Source organism: Cydia strobilella, chromosome 24 (assembly GCF_947568885.1).
Source record: "Cydia strobilella chromosome 24, ilCydStro3.1, whole genome shotgun sequence".
Taxonomy (NCBI): Eukaryota; Metazoa; Arthropoda; class Insecta; order Lepidoptera; family Tortricidae; genus Cydia; species Cydia strobilella.
The window spans coordinates 9,420,916-9,441,738 of NC_086064.1; the positions used below are offsets into that span (position 1 = coordinate 9,420,916).

Consider the following 20,823-nt stretch of genomic DNA (forward strand, 5'->3'; position numbering starts at 1 on the left):
GATAACTAGAAAACTTGTTACTCTGCTTGCTGTCGTAACAGCTCACAGGGCTCAGACATTAGCTAAAATTATTTTAAGTAATGTTGTATTTCATAAAAACGAAGTAACTATTAAAATTCCCGATCTCGTCAAAACCTCGAGGCTAGGTGCAGCTCAACCTATGTTAACCTTACCGGCATTTCCGGAAAAGCCAGAAATTTGTCCGGTTAAAACGCTATCGGTTTACATAGATAAAACTAAATTGTTACGTCACAATCACGATTCTCTCTTTGTGAGTTTAAAAAAACCTCATAAACCAGTAACTTCACAAACGATAAGTCGTTGGATTCGATTAACTTTAGGAGAATGCGGTATAGATATCACAATGTTTACCGCACATAGTACGCGACATGCAGCGACCTCTAAAGCGCATAGTCTGGGAGTAAACTTAAATGTAATAAGAAAGACCGCTGGATGGAGCGGGTCTTCAGTTATATTTGGTAAATTTTATAACAGATGTATTACAGAGACTGATAATTCAACCTTTGCCAAAACTATTATGGCTAATGTATTATAATTAATTGAGTTAATACTTTGGTAACCATTCAAGGTTTACAGACAATTTGTTTTTGGTTAAAGTATTAAATTTATTTGTTACTTTTAACTTGGTTTATTTATTTTTTCGATATTTCACTATTCCTCTCAAGGTCTACATTGTGTTTATTTCTAATCTAGAAGACGAAGCAAAGAGGATAATTAATGATTAAACGAACTTACCCATAAGTGAAGTTCTATCATAATTATCCGAGTTGCTTCGTCGAATAGATTAGAATCCCGCCCTCCCGTTTACACTTGCCCTTATTGTGAAATATCTTCAATAAATTAACATAAATAGGGGTATAAACTATATGCATACTTAGATGTATGCACTTATATAAAAGTATGTTGTATCTCTGAACTAAATGATGGTAATGTCAGACGTCAATACGATTTAAACTTTTTCTTTTTCTATTCTCTCAAATTTAGTGTTTCAGGTCATGCATTACGTGAAACTACATTGTGTTTATTTCTAATCTATTCGACGAAGCAACTCGGATAATTATGATAGAACTTCACTTATGGGTAAGTTCGTTTAATCATTAAATATTATTGAACAGAAATTGTACAAATATGTACTTCTAAAAATTAAAGAAAAAAAAAATTAAAAAAAAATTGAAGATAATTTAGATGCGTTGTTTATCCGCTACTATTAATGCTGATTAAATAATAAAAACCAAGTACAAGCCGAAAGCAAAAATATCGATCCAGACAAATGGCTCAAAAATATGTGAACACGACTTTATTGTCTAAGGTGTAATAGCGTACACATATTTTTGAAACTTTGGGAATGTATATATATTTATGCCCTTGACTGTACGACGTCTATATTTCTATAACCTCAATTTTTAAATCCCAAAAAATGCGCTTCTGTTAGGAAGCTTCTGTTTGGACCCGGGTATGTCCTTAAACTGCGTCCGGACCCGGATATGTCCTTAAACTACGTCCAAAAGAGAGGTATGGGCACTGTGAATGACATCTCGCTTTGTGTGGTAGGGCACAGGACAGCGTGTTGTGTTAAAAAAACAAAAATCTGACACAATTCTAGGGATTGACAGGGCAAGCTATGCTGGCGCCATCTGCTAATTATTTCGACCGGCCAACCCCATTGTACTTTTCACTTGGAAGTTACTATTTTGTATACCTAAACTTGAAACTCATCATATTCTTAGCGTTGTCCCGGCCCACGTGGAGTGGAGACCTCTGGGGTCCGCACTAAAACTAGTTTCTACGAAGGCGGTTGCCATCTGACCTTCAACTTACCTAAAACTACTAACTATAATATGGGAAGTGGGTACTCACTTAAAGTACTTGAGACTCTGTTCCAGCCTCTGCTGCCGCTTGGCGGACAGCAGTTTCATCTCCTCGTACATTTCTTTGAGGGACTCCGCCTGTTTAGATACTTCTGCCGCGTCTTCCGGGTCGCGTTCCTGTAAAACAGACCCAAAATAAAATATTTAGATCACACACTCACGCCAGGGGTGCGAAACTCCTAGCTTCGGGCAAACTCGGCTCCGTTCGGCTCAGCATTGCTCCGAGCAATTATTAAGGTTGGCACAACTTGATGTCCCTTTGCGTGCACGACCACAGATAAGATAATGACTTGAATTTTGACAATTCTAAATAGCCGACAGCAGAATTCGACTCTGAGCCGCTGTCTAACTTCGGTTTTGTAGGAAGTTTCCTTTATGTACGGCAGTACTATTATTTTTTGGTCATCAGAAGCCTCTATTTCCTAATAGAGGCTGATTTCAATTTATGTAACGTGCCTCTTGGGGCTGTCGCACTTCCAATCTGACTAAGGCTCAGTGAGGTGGCCACCACGCCACGTTCTCCATAAAAATTTAAATTGTCTGTATATTCTGCCAAGATAGAGAAAAAGTAAAGACTAATGATGGGAAAAATTTCTTAAAAGAAAGTTTATATAAAAAATAACTAAAAATTTATATTTATACCAATTAGAAACACCCCCCCCCCCCTGACAAAACTTTGTACAATTGACGCATGCTCGGTGCACAACTGCATATAGAGGTAATTTCGGAGGCGGTGTAACGCAAGAGCTGAATTTTCATCTTGATAAGTTGTCCCGGTACCTCTTATGAGAGGCAGGGCTCTCAGAAGGTATTTCTAAGTCCCGTGCACCTTCTTTAGCTCCTATCATGTTGCGAGTATACACGGTGGCTAAAAAATAAGTGCATTCCCGTTGCCAGGGAGGTTTTAGGAACTGTGAAATCGCAAAAAAAAATTTGGCTGTTTCATACATTTTGGATGGTCAATTTTCTATGGGAGTGTATAGGTAGTGTGCGCTACGTACGTTACACACACCTTCACACCATACCTTCATATCTCTATATATTCCGTAGGTTAAGGCTCATATTTCATTATTAAACTGTACTTCCAACCAACAAGTTGTATCAATTGATGCCATACCTCACATGGCGATCCCGCCAGTGCGGCGGTGCGGTGGGTGGTGTGGGTAATTTTTTTAGCGATTTCGTGGTCGGTCCCATAGTAAAAGTTGCTCAGTAAAATCCCGAAACCTCCCTGGCAACGGGAATACACTTATTTTTTTGCCACCCTGTATATGTTAAAAGCTGTCGTTATTCTTGGAATCTTGAGGGTTATTTGTGGAATCTAAAACCTAGTTGTTATTATTTTTGGAATAATATACAAAATATACAAGAATGTATTAAGATGATAAATTTTGAGGGTTATTTGTGGAATCTAAAACCTAGTTGTTATTATTTTTGGAATAATATACAAAATATACAAAAATGTATTAAGATAATAATGTATGTAGATTAGTAGTTAAGTTTTGTAAATATGCATGTTTTTTTTAAATGAAATAATAGTAGATTGTGTCACAAGGGAGCAAAATGACATATTTACGGCGAGGGCGTACAATTGAATCCTAAACGAAGCGAAGGATTCTATAATAGAATCCTGAGCGTAGCGAGGGATTCTAACATAGAATCCTGAGCGTAGTGAGGGATTCAAGTGTTAACGCCCAAGGTGAAAATAATTTTGCTACTATGTGACACATACTGCTTTTCACATCACCTATGAGGAAATTACATACATATATTAGGTTTCAAAACATTATTATTTTAAGCAAAGATCGATACGGACAAAGTGCCAAAAATATGTATACACGACCTTAGTATAGGTAGGTACATACTTCTGGCACTTTGTCCGTATCGATATTTTCAGACGTGACTGTACTGACAAATTAAAAGTACCTACAGCTCATAATTATGTACCTAATATCTTTTCAAAGACAGCAGCAAACACCTAAAAATGATACAATGAAAATCAAGTGCATTATTTTTGTAGATTTTTCTGGTAACAAATTAGCTCTTAAGCACCCTTTTGAACCAAATCTTCGGAAGAACACTATGAAGACTGATATCACTTATATTTATTATTATAAAGTTATTGATTTAAACTAAGTATTTACAAATTTATACACAATACAGAACCGCATAATTATGCTTTGTGAAATATTTGTACAAAACTTTTTAAATATAAACTTTTTAAATAGCATAGACAAGTATGGTTGCGTTTAAGGAGACCTAAAATGTCAAAATAAAAATTAAATTATTTAACTAATGTTCTTTACGTTTCTTTGTAAATATTACGCCAATTAATTAATTTACATAATTAAAATATGCTATTAATTAATTTAAAATACGCTAATTACATTTATTGTTTACAATTACAACAAAATATTATCTAAGTTATAAAATTGTATGCACGTAATCGATTATAAAGAAATTGTAATCGATTATATGCATACTAATTTCATATGTCTTTGTGTCAATATTTCATACTGGCAACAAAATGTCCTTGAACAGAAAAGTGCCACTTTGATCCCTCCTAGCAGGGAAGAAAAGTTCCCTTTTCGAATAGGTGATGTGAAAACAGTTTTTTTTTGTATAAAGAAAAGTTACCGCCGCGGCTTTCGCCCTCGCCAGCAACGCGTCGATATTAGGCTGGTCGGCCGTGAGCTCCCTCTGCTGCGCCTGCAGCCGGGTCCTCTTGGCGAGCGCCGAGTCCTCGTCGCGGCCGCAGTCCGCCGCCTCCAGCGCCGCGCGCCGCGCCGCCAGCAGCGCCCCCGCCTCGGACATCTCGCCGGACAGCTGGAAGATATACGAGTAGCTTTGGTTAATACTTACTTTAAACAAAGATAGATATAACAAAACGTAAGATACGTACCTGCAGCAGATCCTTCCTGGCCTGCAGCCTCGCCCCCCGGGCCCGGGCGGCTGCTTGTAGAGCATTGAGCGCGGCGCCCAGGTCCCGCGCGCGCGCCTCCAGGGCTCCGCCGGCGAAGTGTCCGCGCCGCGCCAGCGCCACCGCGCGCCCGCACACGCCCTGCACTGTCGGCTCTCTGAACAACAACAACAAACAACATATTATACAAACACAACCACAGTCACAGAACAGATTGTTTCACCGCACCAAATGTCGCTTTAAAGACGACAAAAAAAAAAACAAAATAATAAATAATAAAACGGCTAAAACAGTAAAAAAAATGTAAAATTCTTTTTTATACAAATTTAAATCCTTATTTAAAAAAAAAACTGTTGTATACTGAATTAAAGCCTGTCCAGGAATATATGATCATGCACCATGTTGCGGAATTTCATTGGAACTAATTTTTTTACACTAAACTCAACTGTCATCACATACATGAGAATAACAGCGCCCTCTTGACAATGATCACATATTTCTGATCGGGCTTTACATACTAACAGATAACTCACAACCTTAACCTTTAAAAGAACCACTAACTTTAAAATATTATAAACTAGTTATAAAGCTCCACTAAATAGTTTTTTTATTCGACCTTCAAAGTAAATAAAACTTAGATTAAAATTAGTTAACGACTTCTTCGCGAACACGGAATGCGAAGAAGAAAAATGCCGAGATTTTGAAAATATATTGGGTTTTGAAAATATATATATAGTGTAAGGGAAAGTGGACCCCGGTGACTGTCGCTCGCCGGCGGAGCTCCCTTCCCCCTCCCCCCCACCCCCCAACGTCCCCATGGCGCGCACGGACCGTCGACTGAGCCTTTGAGATTATAAATAATAATAATAAAATAAAAAAGCCTTTTATTCAACCATAATTAGTTTTAACAGTATCATTTACATGCATGATCTCTTTACTATAGAATATAATATTATGTATGTACAAAATGTTTCCATGAAGATTATGATTATGAATATTATGATTATTAAAGTTACATTGTATTTTTTTAAATAGCATTTCAGTTCGCTTTAATTATAAATTTTCGCTTCATTCTCAGTTACATTCATTTATCGTTTCTGTAGCATTACATTTTTTATTTGATTTTTTTTCTAACATTCTATTTTAACACATTTGACATTCCATTGTAATACATAATAATTAACAATTAATACTTTAATGCAATATGATATAACAATTTCAATATTATGAAAAAATATTTAAAAAGTATATAAATCTTATTATTTCTTGGATTAGTACGTTATGAAGTCGCCTCTTTGGCGTAGGCCTCCCCCAGTGTTTTCCACTTGCCTCTCTCTGTCTTTTCTTCTGGTTTCACAGCGTCCAAGTATGTCTCATCGCGTAACAGTTTTTATTTAGTGCATGCTTCTCAGTTGGGGGGATTTGAGATTACGTTAACTAAAAATAAATAATTTAAGTCCATGTTTTGTCACATTTCTGAACCCTCTTAACAGTAGTAACATACCGTGCCATCAGCTCGGCCTCCAGCGCCAGGTGTTTCTTGAGCAGCGCCTGCGTCTCCTGGAGAGACGAGCCGGTGTCCTGCAGCGCCGCTAGAGGCTCGCGCTCCACCATCCTGAGGTAATGAAAAACATTTAGCTCATATACTTTTTGACAACAACTATATTCAGGTTAATTTTCTGTCACTATTTATTATAAAAACGATCATTTACGTAAAAATATGAAGCATTTGAATTTTTATTTAAAGGAAAAACCTAATAATTCGAACCTAGTACTTTTGTTATTCAAATTTTTAATCACATATTTTTTTTATTATTTTACAAGACTATATATTCGTTTCAAAGTTCATAAATGCAAAGAGGATATAATAAGATAGAGCGGTACTGTCATAGTAAATTTTGTGCCACCAGTAAATTCACTGCCATCTATCGACACACGATTAAAAATAAGTAAAAATAAAAATATCAACAAATGTATTTATATATGGATAAATGATTTTTTTTATTTGCAATAATTATTTTTATATTATTTTGACCCCTGTTCTTATACTGATATGCGTTAAACAAGTTAAATAACAAACGAAACCGTCAACGCCATCTATACGAGAGTAGGCATAAGGTAGTGGCGCCATCTGATCGAGAATCAAATTTTCTTGATTTTTGAGGCACGTTTTTTCCTTAGACTGTATCCATCTATTACGGAGTTATATCTATCTTTGATAAATGTATCAATAGCAATTAAAGTTAACCACAGTAAAGTTATATTTTTCGTACAATTGACGGAGTATTTCACGTCTACGACTCAAAGAGGATATATTGCACTTACCATCTCATCTCCTCATCGGCATCGCGGTCCCAGCGGTGCAGTAACGCAGCATCTTCCAGATTATCTCGTCTTATCTGCATGGGCTCCTGCAGTTGCCGGTACCTAACAAACAATCAGTCATTACTACATGTATAAACAAAACAACAATTGTAAGTTTAAAACAAATGACATAAACGAAATCATAACCTCAAATTAAAATAAGTGTTCTTTAAAACACCTCATAATGCATTGTGCGTTCAGTCAAAATTCTTAACCTTAAAAGAGGTATTTTAATTTTACTTCATTCTGGTATGCAGTCGACCAATTGTCGACCAGCTATGGCAAGTATTTTCAATAAAGTTTAGTCGGCCAATTGTCGGTCACTTGAACTCACCGCTCGACTGAATATGTCTCGTGGGTAATGAAGTTTAGTCGGCCAATCGTCGGTCTTGTCGGTCAAGTGTACTCACCGCTTGACTGCCTCGTCGGCCTTGGCGATTATCTCCTGCGCCATGAAAAGTCGGCTGTCGGCGAGTTGTCGCGCGTTGTCGGCCAGTTGCGTTGCCGCGTCGCTCGCCCGCTTATTACACTTGTACTCACCGCTGAATATATCTTGTGCGTAAGAAAGTTTAGTCGGCCAATCGTCGGTCACGTGTACTCACCGCTTGACTGCCTCGTCGGCCTTGGCGATTATCTCCTGCGCCATGAAATGTTGGCTGTCGGCGAGTTGTCGCGCGTTGTCGGCCAGTTGCGTTGCCGCGTCGCTCGCCCGCTTATTACACTTGTACTCACCGCTGAATATATCTTGTGCGTAAGAAAGTTTAATCGGCCAATCGTCGGTCACGTGTACTCACCGCTTGACTGCCTCGTCGGCCTTGGCGATTATCTCCTGCGCCATGAAATGTTGGCTGTCGGCGAGTTGTCGCGCGTTGTCGGCCAGTTGCGTTGCCGCGTCGCTCGCCCGCTTATTACACTTGTACTGACCGCTGAATATATCTTGTGCGTAAGAAAGTTTAGTCGGCCAATCGTCGGTCTTGTCGGTCACGTGTACTCACCGCTTGACTGCCTCGTCGGCCTTGGCGAGTATCTCCTGCGCCATGAAGTGCCGACTGTCGGCGAGCTGTCGCGCGTTGTCGGCGAGTTGCGTTGCCGCGTCGCTCTTGCCGGCCACCTGCTGTTCCAGGCGTGTGTGGCGCTTCAGTAAGGCTGTTACTGAGGCTAGGTCCTTGCCTGCACAAAGATATATAGTTAGACAAAATATTTCATATTAAATCACATTTAAAATCGGATCTATCGCGAATTTATTTTGTTACCTTTGTTTAAAAAAAAAAACATACCATTAAAGATAAAGGTACAGTCGAGCGATATATCGGAACGGCCGAGGTGCTCATAAATATCTGAACACGCCGCACTCTAGCGACTTGACAATAGCGACGTGTTCAGATATTTGTGATAAATAAATAAATAATAAAACGAATTTAAACTGTTGTGAGACATACTAACATTAAATCATTTTACGGTTTAGACAGTTTAGACTCACTTGTTTTAGTCACTCGCGCGACATGTTTCGGAGAGCCTAGGCTAGGCTAGGTTTTCTCGGCGCGCGGCAGCGGCAGTACGCAATACACGGTCGTCGTGAACGCTGCTCGCACTATTAGTGCTTGAGAAAGGAGACCTAGGCTCTCCGAAACATGTCGCGCGAGTGACTAAAACAAGTGAGTCTAAACCGTAAAATGATTTAATGTAAATAAATAATAAATATTTGTGAGCGCCTTGGCCGCTCCGATACATCTGATGGCGACTGTATCAGCGCTTTTTCGAAAATTCATCATCAATTCATCGGATTCAAAAGGTAAAAAAAATTACATTTGTAGTAGTTTAAAAACGTAGTCATTAAATAAAGACTATTTACAACGTTTGTCGTAGATGTTGGTCACAATTTTCATACATGCAGTCACATTTTTTTTTACTATTATCCTGGTCACGGCACCAAATTGTAAACTTCACTTTAATTTCACTTATACATTTAGGTACTATCGTTGCGCTAGGACTCTATAAATGAAATAAACATAAGAATTTATTTACTAATTTTCGAGTTAAGTAGTCTAGTCACTCACCGTGGTCCTCCCTGAGTAGTTGTGACTCAACACCGTCAAGCCAGGCTGTGAAGTCATGCAACCCTCGCAAGTATACACGGGCTTGGTACGCCTCCTGCAGCCGCTCACGGCGGAGTTTCACAGCTGACTACAATAGTCCATGCGGATTGTAATGTTCAGTCACTCACCGTGGTCCTCGCTGAGTAGTTGCGACTCGACGTCATCTAGCCACGCCGTAAAATCGTCTAGTCCACGCAAGTATACACGGGCTTGGTACGCCTCCTGCAGCCGCTCACGGCGGAGTTTCACAGCTGACTGGAATGGAATTCACAAGTCAATAAGGCTGCATATTTAGACCAAGCTCTGTTTTTATACCCCAAATATTAAAATTACTGTTCGATTGGTCAATTTATTACCTAGTGTGGGATAAAGCTAAGTTTTCATGCCGGCGTCTGCGAGGCATTTATGTATTTTCCAAGTGTATGGCGCTCCTACGAGGCATTTAGTTACGCATTTTCAGTACCAAGCCGGTGCAAAATTAAAGTGGTCGAAGTCCTATAATCCAGCTTTTATACCAATTTTGTATTGAAATTGGGGAAATCAAACTGTCACATTTAGTTTAGAGCAGATTAATCCTGCAACTAGATCTCAGACTGACACACTGAAAGCAAACCGGGACTAACGAAAAGTTTAAAAAAAGCTGACGAGTAAACAATATATTTTCGAACTGGATATACGACAATGCTTCAGACCGACGGTACCCGTTCTTGGCGGGAAGCCATCTTGACAGATCGCTCCGATAACAGCAAGGGCCTGACACTCTTTGATCGAGAAAGATAGTCTTATTGCGATTCCTATAAGAGGAAAGAGAAAATAGTGCCATGCTTTGTCCTTATCACCGACCGGGTGGCATCATAGGTAGGAGGCGAAATACCGAATAAGAGTCTTCTTCTTCTTCTTTTCCTGTTACCCCCTGCTGGGGTGTAGGGCTCGAATCTTGTTTTTCCATTGACTACGGTCTTGGGCAGCTTGGGTAACTTCCTCCCACCCCATCCCCAATACACCCAGCTCTTGCTCCACAGAACGACGCCAAGTGGATTTAGGGCGACCATGTTTTCGCTTGCCGGGCATCTTCCAGGTCAGGGCCACTTTGGATAGGTGGGTGTCAGGTTTCCTGAGGATATGTCCAATCCAATGCCATTTCCGCGTCTGTATCTCCTTGTGTACGGGTGTTTGTCCGGTTATTCTCCATAAGTGAGCGTTTGTGATCCAGTTAGGCCAAAAGATGCGACGAAGCTCCAAGTGTTTGTGAACAAATGCTTAAGGCAAATCCTTCGCATCTTTTGGCCTAATTTATAAGAGTGAAAGAGAAAAATCCTATGCTGCCCAAATTGTATATGAATATTCTTTCTCTTACCCCCGGTCGCTCGGTGGCGCGTCTATAACTACTTGTGTATACTATGTCTATGGATAACAGCCGCGCTGTCAGTAGGGGCACGTTCAGAACTCCGCTAACAGTACAAACATCAACACTTTTAACTGTGCATCGATGGACCTTATGCCTTTAGCAATAAGGTTTACGATCAGTTAACAGTGTGGGCTGACGTGGGATGGTACCTGAAGTTCTCTCCACTGGTTCTCCAACTCTTCTACGTGTGTAGTGATCTCCTGCGACGCGTAGTGCTTCGCCTCTGTTCACAAATAATTTATTTTAGAGAATTTAGAGAAACAAATCTTTCCGAATACATAGTGTAAACTTGCATTATTTGGTGACACGCCTAATTCGGTGATACACGTTTTGAAGTATGACACCGAGGAAAGCTAGTGAATTAAGGCCTCTTAAATGGGCCTCACGGCAAAGCCGCCGAAGCCGTGAAGCCGTGAGGTCCCATTTGAAAGGCCCTAATTCACTAGCTCTCCTGGGTGTCATGCTTCAAAACTTGTATCACCGAATGTTTACCCTAAGTTATTTACGCTTGAACTACGGAATCGATTTAAGTATACTGTGTAAATCCAATACGGGCGAACATTTAAACGTTAGCATAGGACCTAAGATGTATATTGAGTTTTTTGCCTAAAAATACAATGAAAATATTAACCACATAAATAAATTCGACCCGCAATGTAAAGCAATACAAAGTGTTTTTATTGTATTTTTTTTGTTTTTATTGTATTTTGTTTGATTTAATTTCACTTCTTTTCAATTTATTATTAAGTTTATTGACATTCGTTATATAGTGTATAATACTAACCATATATTTAAGCTTTATGTGTACTAACAACAATGATCTCAGTTGGTCTATGAATAAAAATTAAATTTAAAAAAATTAAATTAAAATTAAAAGCTACGAGAGCTTTTTAAAGTAACTGTCAACGCTTCTTGGCAGTTACTATAAAAAGCACATATCTCGTATCTATGTCCTTCACATAGGATATTTTTAGGGTTCCGTACCCAAAGGGTAAAAACGGGACCCTATTACTAAGACTCCGCTGTGTGTCTGTCTGTCACCAGGCTGTATCTCATGAACCGTGATAGCTAGACAGTTGATATTTTCACAGATGATGTATTTCTGTTGCCGCTATAACAACAAATACTAAAAACAGAATAAAATAAATATTTTAGTGGGACTCCTATACAACAAACGTGATTTTTTTGCCGTTTGCGTAATGGTACGGAACCTTTCGTGCGCAAGTCCGACTCGCACTAGGCGGGTTTTATATTACATAACATAAGTAACATGATACCTATGAGCTCCTCGCCGCGGTTGGCGACGTCGTCTATACGCTTCTTGTTAGAGGCCAGCTCCGACTCGAAGGCGGCGTGCTTCTGAATCTTGCTCTGCAGGTTCGACAGTTCCCTGTACGCAAAAAATCGAGTTAAATAATTTTTAAGAAAAAAAACCGACTTCAATGGAGGATGAAGCTGAAAGTTCACTTATTACCGATAATATCGATTGGCCCTTCTGAATGAGCCACGTAAAAAGCAAAGAGCGCAATCGCACCATACATCACTGAATTTGCTTGAGTATTTTCAAAGATAGATATAACTCCGTAATAGATGGATACAGTCTAAGGAAAAAACGTGCCTCGAAAATCACGAAAATTTGATTCTCGATCAGAGGGCCCACTAGTTTTGGCCTACACTCGTATAGAGGGCGTTGACTGTTTCGTTTGTTATTTATAATTTTTACGCATATCAGTGAAAGAACATGGGTCAAAATCACAAAAATAATTAATGCAAATAAAAAAAATCATTTATCCATATTTAAATACATTTTATCGTATTTTTATAAATATTTATTTTTAGTTTTAAAGTGTGTCGACAGATGGCAGTGAATTTACTGGGGTTACAAAATTTACTATGACAGTACCGCTCTAGTATAAGTTACTCTATGGTATTTTTCTTTATATACTTATGTTAACATTTATTTTTAAACTTTTCCATCCGCAAGTGTATTACGTACACTAGTATAAGTAGATAATCTGGCGTTATGAGAACTTAGTTCACAAAATATTTCATTTTCGTGGTGTCTAAGTATTTAAGGCACTCGAAAAGTGATATTCCGAATAGGGAGCGTGCATGAACCGTAGGGGGCAGCACTGGAGCGCGTAAATGTGAAGTTTATGCTTCCGATGTAGCCTACAAGATGGCAGAAACTACTATGCACAAGAAAACGTACGAGAACGGTAGATGGCAGCACTTGCTTGGGCGTGAAGTGTCAATGTATAGTTAACGCTATCTCTACTGAGCTCGTTCACTTACCTGTACTAACAATGGCATTCTGTTAAACAAAAGCCATTATTTTTTTGTGTGAGCGCGTGGCCTTTGTGCCTGAGGCTCACACATAATTGACACTTAGAGACCTTATACACCTCTAAGATTTTATTTTGTTTTAAATTTATTTTATATGTAATAATACCTTTATTTTTAATTATTCTGACAGGTAGAGACCTTTACATTTCTATGTCAATTTAAATTTGTAATTTAGTTGTTTATAGGTAGGTAGTAACTTACGAATTATGTTGTGATTATGTGGCGCTATGCCGTCTTTAATGTAACATACAAGCACAAATGTTGTATCTCACTGAATTAATTTACTTTATATATATTAATACAGCCCGGCAACTTGAACATGTCATGCTTGCTTAAAAGTCTTTGCTTACGGTGGCGTCGTTGATCGGGTCGCCACTTTCCCGAATGAAGGTTGAGGGAGACGATGGCTGAGATACGCGTCATACTCGTGAACGGGTGCTGTTTGTGGAGACCGGTCTGTTTAAGTTTACACGGGCTTCATTTTACCTATGTAACTTTACTTTTGAGTGGCATTAACGTGAGGCACTTCATTCGGTTCTTGTCTGTTTGTCTGATTTAATATCTTGTCTTTTTATTAATTATATAACAATTCAAGTCTTGGAGACCCTTTACATCTCTGGATAATTTGATGATCTTTTTTATTATTATATACATTTAATCTCTGACACCTAGAGACTTTTACATCTCTTAACAATTTTAGTACTTCTGTTATTTGTATAGTTTTTATTAGTTTTTTTTGTGTAATTTAACATTTATATTTATGTAATTGTTTTTTTGTAATTTTGGGTTAATTTTATTGTTTGTAAAAATTTACATGTAAAAGTGCCCCTGTGGCCTATTTGCTGAATAAATGTTTGATGTTTGGCCACGCGCGCAGGCACAAAGGCCACGCGCTCACAGAAAAGAAATAATGGCTTTTGTTTAACAGAATGCCATTGTTAGTACAGGTAAGTGAACGAGCTCAGTAGAGATAGCGTTAACTATACATGTTTATGTTTCCGATTCAGGCCACAAGATGGCAGACCCTGCAACGCGCACGGTCCCTATATACATGTACCTGTAGTTGTGGTCTGTGGCGGTCTGCATCTTGAGCGCGATCCACTCCTGCTCGTGCTCCAGGTCGCGCAGGAACTCCAGCAGCTGCTTGGAATGTATATACCTGTAGTTGTGGTTTGTGGCGGTCTGCATCTTGAGCGCGATCCACTCCTGCTCGTGCTCCAGGTCGCGCAGGAACTCCAGCAGCTGCTTGGACTGTATATACCTGTAGTTGTGGTCGGTGGCGGTCTGCATCTTGAGCGCGATCCACTCCTGCTCGTGCTCCAGGTCGCGCAGGAACTCCAGCAGCTGCTTGGACTGTATATACCTGTAGTTGTGGTCTGTGGCGGTCTGCATCTTGAGCGCGATCCACTCCTGCTCGTGCTCCAGGTCGCGCAGGAACTCCAGCAGCTGCTTGGACTGTATATACCTGTAGTTGTGGTCTGTGGCGGTCTGCATCTTGAGCGCGATCCACTCCTGCTCGTGCTCCAGGTCGCGCAGGAACTCCAGCAGCTGCTTGGACTGTATATACCTGTAGTTGTGGTCGGTGGCGGTCTGCATCTTGAGCGCGATCCACTCCTGCTCGTGCTCCAGGTCGCGCAGGAACTCCAGCAGCTGCTTGGACTGTATATACCTGTAGTTGTGGTCTGTGGCGGTCTGCATCTTGAGCGCGATCCACTCCTGCTCGTGCTCCAGGTCGCGCAGGAACTCCAGCAGCTGCTTGGACTGTATATACCTGTAGTTGTGGTCTGTGGCGGTCTGCATCTTGAGCGCGATCCACTCCTGCTCGTGCTCCAGGTCGCGCAGGAACTCCAGCAGCTGCTTGGACTGTATATACCTGTAGTTGTGGTCGGTGGCGGTCTGCATCTTGAGCGCGATCCACTCCTGCTCGTGCTCCAGGTCGCGCAGGAACTCCAGCAGCTGCTTGGACTGTATATACCTGTAGTTGTGGTCGGTGGCGGTCTGCATCTTGAGCGCGATCCACTCCTGCTCGTGCTCCAGGTCGCGCAGGAACTCCAGCAGCTGCTTGGACTGTATATACCTGTAGTTGTGGTCTGTGGCGGTCTGCATCTTGAGCGCGATCCACTCCTGCTCGTGCTCCAGGTCGCGCAGGAACTCCAGCAGCTGCTTGGACTGTATATACCTGTAGTTGTGGTCTGTGGCGGTCTGCATCTTGAGCGCGATCCACTCCTGCTCGTGCTCCAGGTCGCGCAGGAACTCCAGCAGCTGCTTGGACTGTATATACCTGTAGTTGTGGTCGGTGGCGGTCTGCATCTTGAGCGCGATCCACTCCTGCTCGTGCTCCAGGTCGCGCAGGAACTCCAGCAGCTGCTTGGACTGTATATACCTGTAGTTGTGGTCGGTGGCGGTCTGCATCTTGAGCGCGATCCACTCCTGCTCGTGCTCCAGGTCGCGCAGGAACTCCAGCAGCTGCTTGGAATGTATATACCTGTAGTTGTGGTCTGTGGCGGTCTGCATCTTGAGCGCGATCCACTCCTGCTCGTGCTCCAGGTCGCGCAGGAACTCCAGCAGCTGCTTGGACTGCTGCAGCATCACGCCACGCGCGCGGCACGACTCCTGAACGACAACAAAAAACACGTCAGCAATGTACTGGCAACACCACCATAAACTTACAACTTCTGCCGAAATAAAATAATGTAAATTGTCCAAATTTGTTTAATAAGATCTCTTTTAATGTTCCGTCAAGGACGTTTAGGCATTTTCGTCCCATCAGGAATTACTAGACATGCGCAAAACAGTGCTCCAAAAAGTAATGCTATAACACATCACTTTTTCGAAAACGTAATAGTACACTGAGATATCACATCACTCATCACTCGAAACATGACTCGAACGTGAATCAGCGCTCCGGCGCGCGCGTGATGGTCAAATTACAGCATCTCCTACATTACGCAGCGCATCTACAGCACTCTAGTGACGTAGTGACTAGCGCGTCTCGTACCTATCCGTAATCCGTATCGGCGATCGATTTATTTAATTTATTACGCATTGCGTTTTGTCACCGCTATGTGAAAGATTTTTTGTTAATTCTTATAAATCATAAAATATGCATAATTTATTATTATTTGGATAAAATTGATATGACACTGATACAGGTATGTAATTAATTATGTATGTAAGTTTCGCAGGTAGATATACCATACCTGCATTCAAATTGATTTCCCTTCATACTTTACAATGGAACTCCAGGCTTAGGACTGGCAAACTTCTATAATTATTTTACTATTATTTACAATTTCATTTAAGTATATTTATAATTTAGTTCAAACAGTCTATATATATATAGGTACATACACAAATCTAATTTCTACACTCAGTCTCGGTACGGTACGCACTAATTCACAAAAACGTGCCTCAAAAATCAAGAAAATTTGATTCTCGTTCAGAGGGCGCTACTAGTTTTGGCCTACAGTCGTATAGATGGCGTTGACGGTTTCGTTTATTATTTAACAATTTTAACGCATATCAGTGAAAGAACATGGGTCAAAATCATAAAAATAATTAATGCAAATAAAATAAAAACCGGCCAAGTGCGAGTCGGACTCGCGCACGAAGGGTTCCGTACCATTACGGAAAAAACAGCAAAAAAAATCACGTTTGTTGTATGGGAGCCCCATTTAAATATTTATATTATTCTGTTTTTAGTATTTGTTGTTATAGCGGCAACAGAAATACATCATCTGTGAAAATTTCAACTGTCTAGCTATCATGGTTCATGAGATACAGCCTGGTGACAGACAGACAGACGGAGAGACGGACAGACGGACGGACAGACGGACAGCGGAGTCTTAGTAATAGGGTCCCGTTTTTACCCTTTGGGTACGGAGCTCTAAAAACATTTATCCTTATTTTAATACATTTTATCGTATTTTTATAAATCTTCATTTTTAGTTTTAAAGTGTGCCGATAGATGGCAGTGAATTTACTGTGGTTACAAAATTTACTATGACAGTACCGCTCTATCCTATTATATCCTCTTTGTACATACTAAGGGTTAATATGATAGCTAACCTTGAGTTTGTCTCTTCTCGCCAAGATGGCCGCGAGTCGTCGCTCGATGTAAGCTTGGTCGTAGTGCCCTCCCTCCAATAACGAGCGAGCGAAGGTCTCCAGTTCCTCCACTCGAGCCACGCCGGAGTCCAGTAACTTGGCGAACTCTGCGTGCTTCCTGATTAGTGTTTCCACGGCTGGAATAAAAAACACATCCCTTTATTCATACAAAACAAAGATAGATATAACTCCCTAATAGATGATAAGATAAGATAAGATATATTTATTTGCAAAAATGTAGTAGTAAACATAGTTGGACAGTGGGTAATTTTAAGTACAGATGGATAGTCTAAGGAAAAAACGTGCCTCGAAAATCACGAAAATTTGATTCTCGATCAGATGGCGCCACTACCTTTGGCCTACTCTCGTATAGAGGGCGTTGACGGTTTCGTTTGTTATTTAACAATTTTAACGCATATCAGTGAAAGAACATGGGTCAAAATAATATAAGAATAATTAATGCAAATAAAAAAAACGTATTTTTTCAATCTTAATTTTTAGTTTTAAAGTGTGTCGATAGATGGCAGTGATTTTACTGTGGTTACAAAATTTACTATGACAGTACTGCTCTATCCTATTATACCTATCCTCTTTGATACAAAATAAGGTTACTAGTGAATTTCTAATATGAATATGATACGAATGAGGTGCTAGGAGGAGTGAGTGAACGGAGAGCTATCCTGGATACTATTGCAAATAGACGAGGAAAAATTATTGGATACTTAACACGATATACCACTTTTGTTAGGGTTCCGTACCCAAAGGGTAAAAACGGGACCCTATTACTAAGACTCCGCTGTCTGTCTGTCACCAGGCTGTATCTCATGAACCGTGATAGCTAGACAGTTGAAATTTTCACAGATGATGCCGCTATAACAACAAATACTAAAAACAGAATAATATAAATATTTAAATGGGGCTCCCATACAACAAACGTGATTTTTTTGCTGTTTTTTTCCGTAATGGTACGGAACCCTTCGAGCGCGAGTCCGACTCGCACTTGACCGGTTTTTTAAAACTATCCTGAAAACCCAGACGCAGTTTTTTAGAACAAGTGAAAGAAAAAACAGGCCAAGTGTCGGACTCTCGCATCGAGGGTTCCGTACTTTTTAGTATTTGTTGTTATAGCGGCAACAGAAATACATCATCGCGCGCCCTTTCACTGCTCAATGCGCTCCTGGCATCGACGCCTGAGTGCGACCTATTTGCGTGGCGATGGACGGCAGTGTATAATGAATGCCTGAGATTCTGTGAGGCGATGGATGCTAGGTGCTCAACTGTTCCAACATAATTTGTCTGTCTGTCTATTCTAATGTTATGTGATATTATTGTTGTTATAATTGTTGCTGTTTTATGTATTATTATTGCTGTTAGTTTTAAGTTTCGTGACGCATTGGTTCAACTGTAATGTCATGTAAACATTCTTATCAATAAAATAAAATAAAATAAAATGAATCATCTGTGAAAATTTCAACCACGCTTCGTGAGATACAGCCTGGTGACGGACAGACGGGCAGACGGTCAGACGGACAGACGGACAGCGGAGTCTTAGTAATAGGGTCCCGTTTTTAGCCTTTGTAGTAGTAGTAGTGAACTCTTTATTGTACAAATATACATATTAAAAATTACATGGTACAAATAATAAGATGTACAAAGGCGAACTTATCCCTTTGAGGGATCTCTTCCAGTTAACCTTTGGGTACGGAACCCTAAAAAGTAGGGGTCGTGTCGTATCAAAAAGTCAAAGAGCTGGCGCAGAAAAGGGAAAGCTGGAAGATACTTTCGACGACCGGTCTGGCCTAGTGGGTAGTGACCCTGCCTGTGAAGCCGATGGTCCTGGGTTCGAATCCCGGTAAAGGCATTTATTTGTGTGATGAGCACAGATATTTGTTCCTGAGTCTTGGGTGTTTTCTATGTATTTATGTATTTGTATATTATATATATCGTTGTCTAAGTACCCACAACACAAGCCTTCTTGAGCTTACTGTCGGACTTAGTCAATCTGTGTAAGAATGTCCTATAATATTTATTTATTTATTATTTATAGATACTAGTGAGACAAAAGAATAACTAGTGAATGATCATGATGATTTAAATACCGTCTAGGTTCTCGCCGAGATCATCATTGTTCAGGAAGGCCTCCTTGGCCGCGAGCCAGTCTTCTGTCTGTCTCGCTTGCTCCTTAAGCAGCTGCAGCTGGTGCGCCTGAGACGAAACATTTACGTTAATATTATATGCGTTTGGGAGTTACGATAAGACATGCTTTCATTACAACATATCCTTTACATCATTTTAACTTAACAAAAAGGAAACTGGAAAAAATATTATATTTACGGTTAGTATTTTCATCTTTGTTTTTTTTTACAGAATCAATCAAGTTTATACAAATAAAAAAAAATGTAGAATAAAAAATACTCTTTAAAAACAATGGCAGGCTACTGAAAAATTCTGCTAAAGTCGGATAACTTTGGATAGTTTTTTTTTTTTAATACCTCGTCGGTGGCAATCAAGCATACGGCCCGCCTGATGGTAAGCAGTTACCGTAGCCTATGGACGCCTGCAACACCGGGGATATTACATGCGCGTTGCCGACCCGTACTGGTGACAGACAGACAGACGGACAGTGGAGTCTTAGTAATACGGTCTCGTTTTTACCCTTTGGGTACGGAACCCTAAAAAGCGTTCTATACCTGTGCGAGGTGCTGTTCCCGGTGCAGTCAGGCCTGGTCGAGGGTCTGCGTCAGCTTCATGAGTCAGCTATACTCTTCTGGCGGTTGTCTGTCTCCGTCTAGCACACTATGAATGTGTATACCTGTGCGAGGTGCTGTTCCCGCTGCAGCCAGGCCTGGTCGAGGGTCTGCGCCAGCTCCGTGAGTCAGCTATACTCTTCTGGGGGTTGTCTGTCTCCGTCTAGCACACTATGAATGTGTATACCTATGTGAGGTGCTGTTCCCGCTGCAGCCAGGCCTGGTCGAGGGTCTGCGCCAGCTCCGTGAGTCAGCTACACTCTTCTGGGGGTTGTCTGTCTCCGTCTAGCACACTATGAATGTGTATACCTATGTGAGGTGCTGTTCCGCTGCAGCCAGGCCTGGTCGAGGGTCTGCGCCAGCTCCGTGAGTCAGCTACACTCTTCTGGGGGTTGTCTGTCTCCGTCTAGCACACTATGAATGTGTATACCTGTGTGAGGTGCTGTTCCCGCTGCAGCCAGGCCTGGTCGAGGGTCTGCGCCAGCTCCGTGAGTCAGCTATACTCTTCTGGGGGTTGTCTGTCTCCGTCTAGCACACTATGAATGTGTATACCTATGTGAGGTGCTGTTCCCGCTGCAGCCAGGCCTGGTCGAGGGTCTGCGCCAGCTCCGTGAGTCAGCTACACTCTTCTGGGGGTTGTCTGTCTCCGTCTAGCACATTATGAATGTGTATACCTGTGTGAGGTGCTGTTCCCGCTGCAGCCAGGCCTGGTCGAGGGTCTGCGCCAGCTCCGTCAGCTTCTTCAGCTTCTCCGGGCTCTGTTCCTCGTGCTGCAGTGCCGCTATACTCTTCTGGCGGTTGTCTATCTCCGTCTAAACATGTAAGTCATAATGTAGTATCAGTTTCTTATTTTCAGTAGGGTCAGGTGGGGTAAATATAAGGGTAAAAATCAAAAGGAAAGGAAGGAATTCCCTCCCGCGGTCGCTTCGGCTGTGGAATGAGCCGA

The 20,823-nt window shown here is 41.0% G+C and overlaps 1 protein-coding gene across 1 annotated transcript in view; it reads right to left on the bottom strand.

Moving 5' to 3' along the window:
* The window catches only part of LOC134752025 (spectrin beta chain), a 180,012-nt gene that overhangs the window by 58,682 nt on the left and 100,507 nt on the right, over positions 1-20,823 (bottom strand). The window contains exons 55-67 of the mRNA XM_063687585.1: positions 20,552-20,689; positions 19,230-19,335; positions 17,092-17,267; positions 15,509-15,636; positions 11,955-12,067; positions 10,827-10,900; positions 9,398-9,524; positions 8,169-8,343; positions 7,135-7,236; positions 6,314-6,424; positions 4,792-4,966; positions 4,527-4,715; positions 1,879-2,006 (exon numbers count right to left, since the gene is read on the bottom strand). Of these exons, the coding sequence (XP_063543655.1) occupies positions 1,879-2,006; positions 4,527-4,715; positions 4,792-4,966; positions 6,314-6,424; positions 7,135-7,236; positions 8,169-8,343; positions 9,398-9,524; positions 10,827-10,900; positions 11,955-12,067; positions 15,509-15,636; positions 17,092-17,267; positions 19,230-19,335; positions 20,552-20,689 (1,742 nt within the window). The remainder of the gene's footprint in view (positions 1-1,878; positions 2,007-4,526; positions 4,716-4,791; positions 4,967-6,313; positions 6,425-7,134; positions 7,237-8,168; positions 8,344-9,397; positions 9,525-10,826; positions 10,901-11,954; positions 12,068-15,508; positions 15,637-17,091; positions 17,268-19,229; positions 19,336-20,551; positions 20,690-20,823) is intronic.